This window comes from Mytilus californianus, unplaced genomic scaffold, assembly GCF_021869535.1.
Source record: "Mytilus californianus isolate M0D057914Y unplaced genomic scaffold, xbMytCali1.0.p SCAF_9, whole genome shotgun sequence".
NCBI lineage: Eukaryota > Metazoa > Mollusca > Bivalvia > Mytilida > Mytilidae > Mytilus > Mytilus californianus.
The window spans coordinates 21,512,302-21,527,428 of NW_026262745.1; the positions used below are offsets into that span (position 1 = coordinate 21,512,302).

The window sequence follows — 15,127 nt, forward strand, 5'->3', positions numbered from 1 at the left end:
TGCCTTGTGTTAAAAACCTTGCTTTTTTATGTGCAATGTTTTAATCGCTGGTGTCGAAATTTAGTTTGGTAAAATGTATTAAATGCCTCCTCAAGAAATAGTGTGATGAATTGTATTGATTGTCGCGAACAAATTAGGGACACACGATGCACAGCAATTATAGATGATTTTAACAGTATAACTGAGTGGATCGTATCAAATAAATGTTATGTGTTTATAGATAAGAAGATGTGGTAATAGAGCCAATGAGACAACTCTCCATCCAAGTCACAATGTATAAAAAGTTAATAATTATAGGTCAAAGTACGCCCTTCAACACGGAGCCTTGGCTCACACCGAACAGCAAGCTATAAAGGGACCCAAAATGACTAGTGTAAAAAATTCAAAGAGAAAAAACCAACGGTCTAATCTAAATAAAGAAACGAGAATCGAGAAACACCTATGAACCACACCAACAAACGACAACCACTGAACAACAGGCTCCTGACTTAGGAGAGTACATAAAAATGCAGGGGGTTTAAACGTTTTAACAGGCGCCAACTATCACCCTAATTTTGTTTACTTTATCATCATCTGACTGGCTACAGAATAAGATGAATCTCGAAATCAAAAAAATTAAACATAAAATGAATAAATGTTTTGATGTCAACACAGCCATATTTATTAAAACATAATGATGAACCTTAACTATGCTAACATTACTTTTTGTTATTGTTATCGTAGATCTTTGTCAGAAACAGTGTCTTTTTACCACAAAATGTACTTTGAATATAAACAAAACTGGAAAGTTTCAAAGCCTGGCAATACCTAGATAACGGAATGGAAAGTATCAAATCAAATTCTATAGTTTCCATTTAACTATGTTATGCACATTAAAATTCAGAGAAGTTTTTTTTCTGAAAAAGAAAATGCATTTCACTCTTATATAATTAGTTTTCAAACTTTGACAGTTGTGCAGATATGTATATATCACCGTTATAAATACGTAACTATTGTCCTTCAGCTTGAACACATTAACCATTTGTTCTTTCAGAAATTACACGAGGCAGTTCGGGATGTGTTTGTCTTATTTTGTCCATTTTATTTTCAATTTTAGCTCCACCAACAAGTGTTTTATTTGAGAATATGGTCCAACAATACATAAAAGGCAACGAAGATCAACCGATGAACATAACATGTAAAAGTTTTGGTGGACACCCTCCGCCAAGTCTTATACTTTCACAGAATGACAACCTTTTAGCCACAGCAGATAACGGAACACTTGTATACACAATGCAACCATCGAGAATAGACGATAGAAGCAATTTTAGTTGTACGGCCAACCACTCAGAGTTAAAAATTCCTTTTAGCATCGAATCAGTCTTATATCTCAATCGTAAGTTTAAATTATACTTAAGTTTGAAAGCCAGTACCATGTAGTTAACTGCATATTTTACCTATGTTTTAAATTGAACAAATGCGAATTTACCACCATTGTACTGCAGAGCGATAGTTCTCGATCAGCATTAAAGGGTTGAATATCTTTGCATAACAAATAAATACCCCCTTGAATATGCATAGAGGATGATTCATAGCAATATGCCGGACAATCATCTCTTAGCTTGGGCATTGCAGTCATATCTTTACAATGTATGCATTTTGCATGCGACACAGCAATGTCGAATATGGATAACTGTCTATCAAACCGAACATTCTCGGCAAACTATCTGGTTTGTTGTTTTGATATTACTTGTAAAGGAATATTATGTAATTGCTGATTAGAGACACTAAATTTATAGCTAACTGTAACATCTCCGACATTGCTGAATAATTTTTCTTGCTTTTAAATGTCAGTGTGTGCATTCTGTAATAATTTAACTTGCTTGTTAATTGAAATCTTTTCAGTTAAAACGGAAAGAGTTACAATGGAAACGATCCACACCTTATACGAATTCGATGTTCTCAATGCATCGTGCTATGCGACTGGTGGTAGACCTCCAACATCTTTTGAATGGAATTTGCTTGATGATTTCTACAACAGCTCCTACGAAGATGTCGAAAATATCATTCCGACTGATACTTACAATGTAAACTCAGTTTTGAGACTGGAGGTGCACAGGTCTTTTGATAAACGTAAACTTACTTGCAGAGCTTTTGACAGCATTGATAATGATGGAATGACCAGAAGCCAAACTATTGAGGTTTATTGTGAGTATATTTCATCAATAAAAGATTTTTTTTGCTCCAAAAATATCTTCCACATCTCCCTTATTGTAAATTATGATATAAGACCATTTTGATAGAAATTTATGTTATAAATGTTGATGTTTTATTATTCATCGATGTGAATAACTTTGTGAAATTAAACACTTTGTCTTAAATATAATGTGTTTTTGAAATGTTGGTACTTAGAAATGAAAAGTCCACAATTTGGAAGCTAAAATCATCCCTTTTGTCGTAAAGTTATGTTCTCAACCGACTTTCATTTTCAATTTTGAGATGGAAGTCAAGATATAAGGTAGACTTAACTGTATATGTGGTATCCTTTATTTTAAGTTTGATGGGATAGATGCGTTCAACATAGTCATCAAAATTTTGACTTAACTATTGAGAGGACATCATTCATATAGCGGAAAGTTCAGATAACAAATAATGCTAGATTTTATTCATTCTTCTTGAAGCTCCTGTATGAAGTCTATCTCATATGAACAAAAAGAGACAAGTCGGAACGAAGAGCGGCATAATTTGTTTCCATAGGAATACCAAATGTTTGTTGAAAAACACTTCCTTCTAACGTAACACATATGTTGTCAATCTAAAAATCAAGCATGTTAAGTTTGTATCGTTTCAATCGGAGTACATTTTTAAAACATATGATTTATCCCTTTTGAAAACAATTTATGTGTATCTAGGTTGAAACAGTTGGACAAGTTCTTTCGATCTGTCTTTACGTTTAAAATGGTGATAAACTATTAGCTTATGTTAATATATTTAGATTATGTATTCTTGCACTCGAATTAAAACGTTAGATTTCACATATTTTGAAAAATAAAATTAAACGAATTTGTCTTTGGATCCCTTATTCAGATCCGATGAAATGATTATATCAAGAATTCCTAATCGAGTATTCTACAATGCCGCCAATCGAAGAAACTTAACATGTATTCAGAAGGAATTAATATGCTTTTTTTTAACAGATTTTTTATACGTCAAAAAATCTGTGTTTTTCTTTGAAAAGTTGTAGTATTATACCACATGCAACATGTTTCTATTTATAAGATAATCTTCAAGTTAGATTATAAGAAATGAACCAAAATTTAAAACAAAACACACAAGACTTACAACGGCGAGAAGTTCCTGACAAGAGAGAAACGCAAAAAAGCTAGTTCATGTCAATAACAACTAATAATCATCATCTAATAACTACAAAATCAAACAGTACACATCCAACGGATTAAGCGTAAAGACGTCATAAACAGTCAGGGAAATTATGATTTTGTGTTAATGTTTAATTGAGGTTGATGAAGATATTGGTAAACAATACCTCTTGGATGCTTACATAGAAACGTGAAAGGGCTTCTTTATAAAAATAAGAAGATTTGGTATGCTTGCCAATGAGACAACTCTCCACAAGAGACCGAATGATACAGACATTAACAACTATATGTAACCGTACGGCCTTCAACAATGAGTAAAACCCATAACACATAGTCAGCTATAAAAGGGCCCGAAATGACAAATGTAAAACAATTCAAACGATAAAACTAACGGCCTGACTTATGTACAAAATATCCATTTCCATTCTTTTTACGACTATGATGCTGACATGCCTAATTTGACTCACTACAGGCCTTACCCATAGGTTTTGCATGCAATTGTCTAACTTGTGGTTTTTAAAGCGCACATGCTTCTACACGTATATCGTTGTTCTTTTTTTTTTGTATCGTCTAAAATTGTCCTCAGAAGTTATTTCTTCTTGTCAGTTATTGAAAAACCTCTGAACACCACCAAAGATTGAAAATAAGTTAATGCGATTTAGAAACATATTGTGCTAGAAAAAATTGAAAAAAAAATGTAAAATATTTTTAAAGAATCGAAATTTTGCAAATATAAAAACATTACCACGAAACTAAGAGTGTTAAGTCATAATAAATCCTATCCCAAGCCAAAATGACCAAATACATTTCAATTCTCATACATTTTTATAAATGAATATCGATGAACATCGAGTAAGTGCTTTCATGTTCATCTCTAAATATCTTATGATCAAATAATATAAATCATATATCATGTACTGATAATCGATCAGAGGATATTTCATTTGAGTCATTATAATAACATGAACGCTGAATACTGATAATTATGAATACTATAATATTAGGTAAATACTTCAAATTCTAACAACACCACAAAACAAAAACCGAAACAACAAGACATCTGAAGTCTTTTACTTACTTGTTTGGTCTACATTTCAACCTAAATTGCAATACAGTTATATGATGCATAAGAACAATTTGAATTTGTTAGTTCCGTTATCTCATTTTATTTTATATCAATATTTGTATGTACAGATCCACCATCTATCAATATTAGATACCAAAATTTGACCGCAGAAGATAATAACAGGCAACTCATTTGTCAACCTCAAGGCAACCCAATCATCTATAAATTTTATCAATGGGAGCACCATTCAGCACACGGCGAGAAAAATTAGGTCTCTAGGCAGTGGTTTAAATGGAATTCTGAAAATCCCCGAGTTGGAACGAACGAAAAGATATCAAGACACTGGGATATACAAATGTTTTGCGGAAAATGGAATAGTTGACAAAGCAGGAAATAAGATTCAGTCAGGATCAGTTTTCTTTGTGAATGAGGGTAATAAATGAATTTGTTAATTTGATATAAAATGAATAAATGTTTTCCTTTGATTGTAAGCTATAGTGGACGAGTCTTACTTATAAATTACCAAATTTGGACATAACTTTATAACTGATATTGCATATGTCACATTAATTGCTTACTTTATTTTGTTGTGTGTGTTCATTTGATCAGAGTGTTGTCTATATATACATATATGATCAACGCAAAAAATGATTTTTATATAATATGTAAGACAACAACCCAGCAAAACAAAAAATAAAGACTACTAGAGGTTAATAAAATCTAGAAAATGGCCAGTAATATCCTTTAAAAGTGATCAACAAATCATAAATACTTCGATTTTAAATCTCGTCTTTACACACATTATGATTGATGTTACCGTTTGACCATAATTTTAACAGAAACTATCACACCATAACCGTGTAATATATTTCAAAGTTAAAGTTAAAAATATTCTCTCCTCACGGATTGTATGATATACTGCAATTAACTCATCTATCTGTCCTTTCGACCGATTGTTCTTCTGTTACTTTCATAACATATTTTACAGCGTTTCTATTAAGGCATCGTATTCTAAATCTTGTTGATTAAAACCGCGTAAGAGATTTTCTGAACTGACGGGCAATCACACCTAGTTTGACGATTCTCTAATTTTTCTTCTGAACATAACATTTGTCGTCAATGTCGAATAATGAATAGAGTATTATACTTTGCATTCTATGTTGTGCAAGTTCTTGTTATCAGTTCTGGTGCTTGTTCTGGATTTTAATATATAAAGACAGAAATAATCAGAATATTACATTGTTTGTTGATGGATAAAGTTGAATTTCTACGAATCATTTAAGCGTATTGAAATTTATAAATGAGTGCAATTTATGAAGTACAAAGAAGCAGTTTGACATCATTTATCAGATTTTAAAAGATGCAATAATTTCTAGAAAACGGATTTCTTATCAAACATGACATATTTTGAGTAAGGTTGTCAAGGTTGTTGGCAATTTGAAAACAAATTATGACAAAATAGAAATTGTATGTGCTTTCTTTAAATACACAGTCAAGTAGATAAGACTTCGCAATCAAAAAGCAACCATTTCTATACATGTTGCCATCAACCAAACAGAGATGATATGTAAAGACGCTTTTTTGGGCCCTTGATTTCGAAAATATAAAAAGGGGTTATTCATTTATCAATCATCATCATTCAGATGTTTATTAGTCATGAGTGGCACATATCAATATTTATAATTGGAGCTGTTTTTAAAAATGTTTGCATTAATGCTTCAAATTCTTACAGTTATTGCAAAAATGTCAAAAAATCAATAATAAAACCATCATGGAAAAAGTTCTTGAAGACCTGACAAATTACCATTCGATAAACATTTAACAAAAACTGATGTATAGACTATATCTTTTTGGAAAATAATCTTTTTTTTTAAATATACAAATGATCGTTATCAAACTGAACTCTTACTTAATTTCTTACAGAAGTGATCGATGTCCTTATTTTAACTGTACATTTTGCACCAATTTTGATATGCATTAGTTTCCAACAATGTCTCAGATTTTTAGCAATGCTGTATTTCTATAGGTTTAAATGGTTTTTAAGGGTATGTTGAAGCCTTATATATAAAAAGTTCTCTGTCAGTTATTTTCTACAAATGCTCATAAATTCATATATTCATATGACTGACCTAGAACGGAACAAATCAAAATTACCTGTTTCCTAGGTAACTAACAGATCAAAGAGTGACTTATTTTTTTCAACATAAACATATACAACCTTATCATGTGGAATTTGATATTGATCGATTTCTTTCAGGGCGGCCACAATTATCCATTTATAATATTTCGGAACAGTTTTGCAAACTTGGAAGTGTAGGATCACTTGTTGTAAAATTTACGAGCTGGCCTCCACCACTTAATCTAACTTGGTTGAAATATGAAGACAATCGTAATTTTAACCTTCAAGCTTCAGAAAGATACACAATGACTGAGACAGCAGCAGTTATTATTGATTCCTTCCATGATAAGAAGATCCATGTAGATGGATACATTGGAATACTTCACATAAATGAAATTACTCTGAATGATTTAACAAACTATACCGTACAAATTCAAAATGAATTTGGGATCGAACTATTCACCTTTTTCCTTCATGACATCCCTAAATCTCAAGGTATGTTCGTTTTTATTTCATATCTTACATTTGACTGTAGGAATAAAAGTTTTTATTTTTAGTATAAACGTGACAAAATGATATAGTACATAGAAACCGACGATTAATTTAATGATAAAACATGGTTAAATGCACAGGAAATTCCACTCAAAGTATTTATGAAACAATTTAATATGCTATATCAAAAAAAAGATTTGTTGTACTGGTCAATGAAACAACAATACAAGGACACAAAGAACCAAAGTTAATCCAGAAACTAACAACCAGTCTTCCCCAATAAACAGGTGTCTTTACATTTGTCTGGACCTATATCATGTTCTAGTGTACAACAGTTGTGAATAAAAATAAAACAGAAACTATTAAAGACTGCAGTGTTTTTCTCCTCTTCCATGTTTATGATTTGGAGGTATACGATGAATTTTCTTTCATTGTACATATTGATTTTAGAAACATAATTTCTGATTTGTATTTAACAGATTATCGAACCAATGATAATGGAGATAAAGGCTTATTTTACGGAGGTCCTGCAGTGATATTAGGTGTTTTGTTCATAGCTGCGGTTGTGATCGCTTTGTTTATTGTTTGGAAAAAAAATGTAAGTTTTAAAAAAAATTGAAAAATAAACAATGTAAATATCATAAAATCATAGCATTAAATCAGATATAACAATATTATAGTATAATACAAATATGAGAAGCAAACCTGATAAACTTTACCTTTCATTTCAATGACTGAAAAAGGACATGAGGTACAATTACTTCAGAAAGTCCATATCGAACGTGCTATTTAACAATTGTTGTATATGATTCGAAGTCACAATAGAACTATTGCAGACAATCAAACAGAACTATTGATAAACTATTTTCTTCCAATTTTTCTAGCTCATTGCAGTTATTGCAGATCAAGACAGAAGACATATGCTATGAGCGGTAACTATATAAGAAAAAATCGAACAAAATCTACAAACGAAAACATAAATGTGTGAAAAAACAATCAATATGACCATACTTTTGTATAAGTATGTACAAAGTAATATTAGGATGCTAATACGTCCTGAAGTGATTGTAAGTTTTCAATTTATATTGTTTACATGTAGGTCATTGAACAAATCTTGCCATGCAATAAAAAAATATAAAGAGTTGCTGCATGTAAATAAAGCATTAATGAATATAAAAAAATAAGTGAAAGTGAAAATAAAGCTTGTAAAGGTGAAAGAGAGGCGATGGATACCAAAGGAACATTCCAACTCACAAGTCGAAAATAAACTGACAACGCCATGGCTAAAAAGAAAAAGACAAACAAACAACAGTACAAAAACAAACATAGAAAATGAAATAACGAAAGAAGAATTTACGAATAAGAAAGTGAACCGAGCTTAACCTAAAATATATTTTAACAAAATGTAAATGGGGGTATGCCGCATACGGCAGGGTCAAATCTCATTAGTCAAAATAGTGTCTTCTATGAAGCAAATGGGATCAAATTGTGCCTTTATCAATTGATAAGGAAATCTTTTGATAGTACGGAAACTTTGTATTCAAACCAACATAGTCGTTTGTATAAAAGAAATATTAAACATAATTAAGGAAATACAACTTACAATAGGAAAAATAATAACTAATACACATTGCTTTCAAACTTTGATAAAATAATACATATGTGTTTGCCTTTAAGAAGTATTGCTGATAATTCAATTAAACTTAAACCATTGCAGTCACCGTTACTAAAATGAAAATAAAAACTTTATTAATTTGATGTGTCCAAAGCGCTCTTCCCGATTTTCTAAAAATGATACAAAATTAATAAACGATCTGATATATCCACTATTTCAAATGAAACGTACAAACTGGAAAACAAAATATAATTTTATCTGATTTTGATTTTAGAATTAAACGTGTGATGATGAAAACTATAAATCTTAGACGAGAATAGCAAACCAATTTTAGAGTTAACCAATATGTAGTCGTCTATAGACGACAAAGATTAGTTATAGATTTTTTTTAACAAAAATTGATATTAATTGCAAAACAATTTTTTGTTTGATTAATACGAAAACTCTAAAGATCACCGACTTAAAAAAAATAATTATCCTTTTTGTTACTTTGTTAGTGTTGTCTAATTATTTTTATTGAACAGGATTAACTTAAGAAAACGTAATTCTTATTTAAAGTGTTTTTTTTTCTGTTTAACATTCATAACCCCATAAGACACTACATATTTACAAGACATGAAATCATATACATATAAATCGAATTTAATTGGTGTTTTGTTATTGGAGTTTTATTTTACTGTAGATAATGATATAAACTACAAACGACAGGGTAGTATTACAGAGGGTGTAGCAGATGTCACATACTGTAAGTATAAACAGCAGTTTCACTAAAACAGCTACTTAGCCAGGATTTGTTGGGTTTTTTTCTCTGTTGATAAGAGTTGAGTCTCTTTTTTCAAGGGTATACAAATCAGGAGTAGTCGCAAATAATAATGCATTAAAATTTAACGCGTTGTTTCTGAATCCAAACTTCGTGGAAAATTACATCATTAAATCGGTTACGTGAATTTGAAAGAATGTAGAACAGAAAACGAACATTTTGGATATCTATGCACAGAACATCTACTGCGGGGACATTTATTTCAAGGGAGACTGTCTATTTTTCCATATCAATTAATTCGCATATGACAGTAATTCGTATAGCGGATGTACGGCGAGAATAGTTGCACTACCATGTTGCATTAAGAAATCAGTGCGACGTAATTTAGCGCCAATGAGATAAAGTGGATCAGCAGCATTTGAAAACCGGGTTTTTCATTTTTAGTTAAAAAAAGAGCACATGGATCTGCATTTATTTCTTTTGTAAAATCGACCATGAACTACTTCAAAAACGTTATTTCAAAATTGCAAGAAAAAAATCAACGGAGTTGTTTAGTAATTAGGGGGCAAAAAGGGGTAAAAAATAAGCATTTTTCATGTTTCAGGACAATGATTTCCCAAAGGAAAGTTGGGATTGATTTTGGGGGTCATGGTCCAAACTGTTTAATTTTAAGGGGCCGAAAAGGGGCCAACAAACTAGGATTTTCTGGTTTTTGGACAATAACTTGAGTATAAGTCTATTTATTGCTATTTAATTGTGCCACAAGGTGTTATACCATAAAACAAAGTTTGGGGTTGATTTAAGGGGTCATGACCCTAACGGTTTAGTTAAAAGGGGCCAAAAACAATACTTTTGTAATGCTTTGTACAAATTGCTTATTTCTTTGGCAATTTCAATGGGGTTTAATTCAAAAGTCTTGAATTCTTAGGGTTCTTTAATATGCTGAATCTAATTGAGTATTTAGAATTTGGATTTAGGGTCTGTTTTTGAAATGATTCATATCAAGATCCAAAGGGTCCAAAATCAAACTTTTTGTTTGATTTCTTCAACAAATAAATTATTGATGTTCTTTCATATGCTGAATCTAATTGTGTATTTAGATTTTTTTCATTTTGAGGCTTGTCTTCAAATTGGTCCACATTAATGTCCAAAGGGTCCAAAATTGAACTTTGATTTTAAAAAAAAATGAAGTCTTGGGGTTCTTTGATATGCCGAATCTAAGCGTGTATTTAGATTTTTGTTTTTGGGCACAGTATTCTAGATGGTCTAAATTGGTGTCCAAAATTAAACTTTGTTTGGTTTCATAAAAAATGAATTATTGATGTTCTTTGATTTGCCCAATCAGTGTTTTAGATTTTTGATTTTTGGCCCGGTTTTCAAATATTGTCCAAATTGGGGTCCAAATTTTAACTTTGTCTGATTTCATCAAAATTCAAATTATTGGTGTTCTTTGATGTGCCAAATCTAACCGTATTTTAGATTTTTGATTTTAGGTCTGTTTTTCAAACTGGTCCACATTAAGGTCCAAAGGGTCAAAAATCAAACTTTGTTTGATTTAAAAAAAAAATGGATTATTGGTGTTCCTTGAAGTGTGCAATCTAACAGTGTATTTAGATTTTTGTTTTTTTGGGCACAGTATTCTAGATGGTCTAAATTGGTGTCCAAAATTAAACTTTGTTTGGTTTCATAAAAAATGAATTATTGATGTTCTTTGATTTGCATCAAGTTTTCAAGTTGGTTCAAATCGAGGTCCAAAATTAAACTTTGTTTGATTTCAAGAAAAAATGAATATATGGGTTTCTTTGATATGCTGATTCTAACCACGTATTAAGATCTTTGATTTTGGGTTCCGTTATCAAATTGGTCCACATGTGCACATTGAGGTCCAAAGGGTCCAAAATTAAACTTTGTTTGATATCGTCAAAAACTGATTTCTTGGGGTTCTTTGATACTCTGATTCCAACCATGTATTTAAATTTTGGATATTGGACCATAATCGGTAAATGTCCCATTTCATATTACCTAAGAACTTAGACCACTTTCATTCTGTGTCAGAAACTATGCTATATCAAATATTTAATCATAACTGTATTGCACAATTGATAGAAATTATAAGTAGTCATTGTTAAAAATAGATATAGCATCATATAGTTTGAAATTTACTGTTCATTATTAGATTATAAAATGGTTTAGTAGAGCTGTAAATTTGTCATCTCATGCTGATAAAGGGACAGATAATATTACTTAACAAACAGATGTTTAAAACAAAAAACTGAGCTTGTTAATATGGAGGAAGATTATGTCCAAATTCTGCTATTACCACTCCAGGACAGGAACAATAAAGATAATTGAAATTTTGTTTATTTTAACATTCTCATAACTAATCATTTTGATTATTTTGTATTTCTTTGTTTTATATATTTCAATGTATTTCATGAGGGCCTCAGGGAAGATTAGTTTTACAGCTAACTGTGTAACCCTCTTTAGATAAGGAATTATTATTATATGTATTTTTATTATTATTTAGAAAAAAAGAAAAAAAAAATTACATTTGTAATTTACTAAATATTCAGACCTACACACAGCCCACAAATTGAAAAGTTTTAGACAACTACTATTGAGATAAAACCAACATGAAACTTAAGTGGCTGTCAACATTCATTCAATAAAATTTGTCATATTTGTAATTTTATCAGTAAAATTGACATAACACAGGATGGTTCAGAACTGTTACTAGCTACAGTGATAATTTCTGCATCCTTTGTGATAAAACTGGTCATGTGCAAAACATGAAATACAATTTCAGGTGTATATATAATACACATAATATACATAAAAGAATTTAATTACTTTTTGTTAGAGATGAAAAAAAATCAACAGAAAGTAACAGTTTGTTATAAACATTTCAACTAGTTTAAATAAATAAGAACATTTTAAAAGTAAGATAGAGTTATACAATTGAACATATATATGTTTCACGTCTGTATGACAATTTTCATCATCAAAGTTCATCTTTTCAGTTATTTTGCACTTACATGTATCACACAATTCAAGTTACTAAACTTAAGAACAAAACAAGGGGGGTTGAAAAATTAAAATAACATTTTCATTTAAATTTTACAAATGAATAAAAAAGCCATAAATATCAGGATTTACAATTTATTCTTTTAAAACATTTCACCAAGACTCTAGCAGAATCCCCTCCCACTCCACACGCACACATCCCTTATTAATATTTCAGGACAAATTTAATTGTTATTTTATTATTTAGTCATATTAGAAACAACATTCTAATTCAGAGCTGACCAGTCTTTGCAGTTACTCGTTATTGCTTCGTGCTTAGCAGAGAAGCAGCAAATACCAATCTTATTTTGTCTTGACTTATGAACCAGCCACCTCCCACCCTATTTGAATCACAATGTCCAGATTATAAATTCCATGATTAAGATTTCAGTGTTATATAAACAACCTGTTTGTAAAAGAATACAATTAATAAGCCTGAAAATAATTACTTCTCTACTTTCTTTCTTAGTTTTTCATAAAGTGAAATCTCCATCTATGACAAAAGCTGTAGTCAGGTAGTTTTTAAAGCAATTGCTTTAGTGCTATGGCGTATATCCATCTTTGTGACCAAGATCAAGCCAAAGTTTTTGAGCAGATTCCTCTTCTGTCATTCTAAAAATCCTATGTATGTTTTTTACTGAAATACATTTATTGAAACAGTTGAAAAACAACAGTGGGTTTGTGAAGTTTCAACATACCGTATAACGGGTTATTTTCGAGGGGTGTTTATTTTCGCTTATTTTGGCGGGTTAGGAGAAATGGCGGGTTAGGAGAAATCGCGAAAATAAATTCCGTGAAAATTTATGCATCGTTCGATACTTTCTAAGTAAAAGCGTTTTGTAAACTATCTATGTTTTCCCCGTTCGACGGATCAATCACGGTTTTTGATAAATTAAACAACATAAATGCCAATGGCCATTGTTTACTGGCTATCAGGTGTTAATTAGTTTATTGGTTACATAATAAAATAAATAATAATATAAGAGTGTAAGGTACGATGTCAGGTATCTTATCCTTATTAATTAGTGTCAAATTATATAAGAGCTGCAAGTCACTCATGATGATTTTATAATCTAATTAGTACATCAAAGGTCCGGTCAATTTCGTAACATTTAAAAGAAGTTTATACACCTGTGAAAAATCTATGTACCGGTATTCTATTGGTTAACTGTATCAAAATATAATAAATAAAAAAAATTATGCAGGAAAAACAATCATTTAACCATAACAATAGACTCTTATTTGTCAATTTTTACAACTTTTTAACTAGAACCATTTCAGTATCCGCCAAAATATTTAATTGGGATTAAAGAATCCGCCAAAATAAAAGCCGCCAAAATGTTTCGTATACTTTGTTGCCCCTAAATCGCGAAATTTTACACCCGCGAAAATAACCCGCTATACGGTATGTATTTTTGTATTTAAGGGGACAACCGTTTGACTATCATAGAACGTAGAAGTCCGAGAGAAAAGTGCATTTTTATACCTGCAATTCATTCTTGAGATGTTTCAACAAAATATCGAATCATGTCAGTTGTTGATTTAATATTGAAAATTCTACTTAATTCTCTTGTACACATCTTGTTTAATTCGTGTTTCTTTTTGAAAGAGGTCAAATCGCTCTTGTTCATTCATAAAGTTATCGTTCATTCATAAAATTATCGTAAAATCACTATACGCACGTTATATTAATGTAATCTAATCTCACGTTATTTGTTTTAAAAGTTGCACCGTTTACATGTTCTGATTACACTTACCATGTTTTTAATACTTGCATGAAATAACGGAGCCTGTCATTTATTAAGGGCTTCCTTAATTGCTGATTGATACTGATAGACTCCACTATGTAAACAAATGATATAATGATCAACTGATTAAGGTTACTTCTCGAGACAGTTTCAAATGTCATAATGTCTAGGCAATTGAAACTGATTACCAGTAATTCTAGGGAAATAAAAAGTTTTGTGTTTTATATTCTGAAGTTTTAAAAATCAAAAATATTTAACTGAAAGAGTGTTTCTGTTTGTCGTATGTTAAACCCAAATAATATTTTTATTTACTTTTATAATGTTTCGTCATGTTTCTAGTTTTATGTAATAGGTGATCAGCGTGTTTTCATTGGATGGTTTAAAATAGATCTTACTAGCATTGACCATGCAGAAAACCGTCGAGCGTATTGATGATGGCTTCTTGAAACTTTTAACTGAAAATTTCTTTATTTTAAAATCCATTGCGTTAATTTTTTTTACGCGATTATGTCATTAGTAATGAAAGGGGTAAATGTGAGCCAGTTAACAGGTTAAACGACACTAACGTGCATTTCGTGAAAATTTCAGAAGCCGGTCCAATCTTCAAATGTTTAAACGTTATGTATGAATGAATGATTCTTATTATAAAAAAACTTTAGTTCGGTAGAACACTCGCGTCACGAAAATTGAAATCATCAACTGCATGGTTAAATTTAAACCAATTATGATATAATCAAAATCAAAATAAAAGCAATAAAGATAATGAAGCCAGGTGGATAATAACATCCTTACTTCTCACTAGATCAGCCTCCTGTCGGGTTTAATTCTTTTACATGTGGATGAAAAATGAAAGTCACAAAAACATTAACTAGGCTGCAATTGCTTTAACAGCCTTTAAGGCTTTGATT

At 30.7% G+C, this 15,127-nt stretch overlaps 2 protein-coding genes across 5 annotated transcripts in view; both read left to right on the forward strand.

Moving 5' to 3' along the window:
- The window catches only part of LOC127715812 (synaptogenesis protein syg-2-like), an 83,746-nt gene extending 75,920 nt beyond the window's left edge, over nucleotides 1-7,826 (forward strand). Inside the window, exons 3-5 of the mRNA XM_052221949.1 lie at nucleotides 6,680-7,036; nucleotides 7,513-7,631; nucleotides 7,800-7,826. Of these exons, the coding sequence (XP_052077909.1) occupies nucleotides 6,680-7,036; nucleotides 7,513-7,631; nucleotides 7,800-7,826 (503 nt within the window). The remainder of the gene's footprint in view (nucleotides 1-6,679; nucleotides 7,037-7,512; nucleotides 7,632-7,799) is intronic.
- Nucleotides 7,827-7,923: 97 nt separating this feature from the next.
- Nucleotides 7,924-15,127, forward strand: part of LOC127714158 (uncharacterized) — a 36,672-nt gene continuing 29,468 nt past the window's right edge. For all 4 annotated transcript variants that reach the window (XM_052220175.1, XM_052220178.1, XM_052220177.1 and 1 more), the window contains exons 1-2: nucleotides 7,924-7,965; nucleotides 9,331-9,393. In XM_052220175.1, the coding sequence (XP_052076135.1) occupies nucleotides 7,959-7,965; nucleotides 9,331-9,393 (70 nt within the window). In that variant the 5' untranslated portion in view covers nucleotides 7,924-7,958. The remainder of the gene's footprint in view (nucleotides 7,966-9,330; nucleotides 9,394-15,127) is intronic.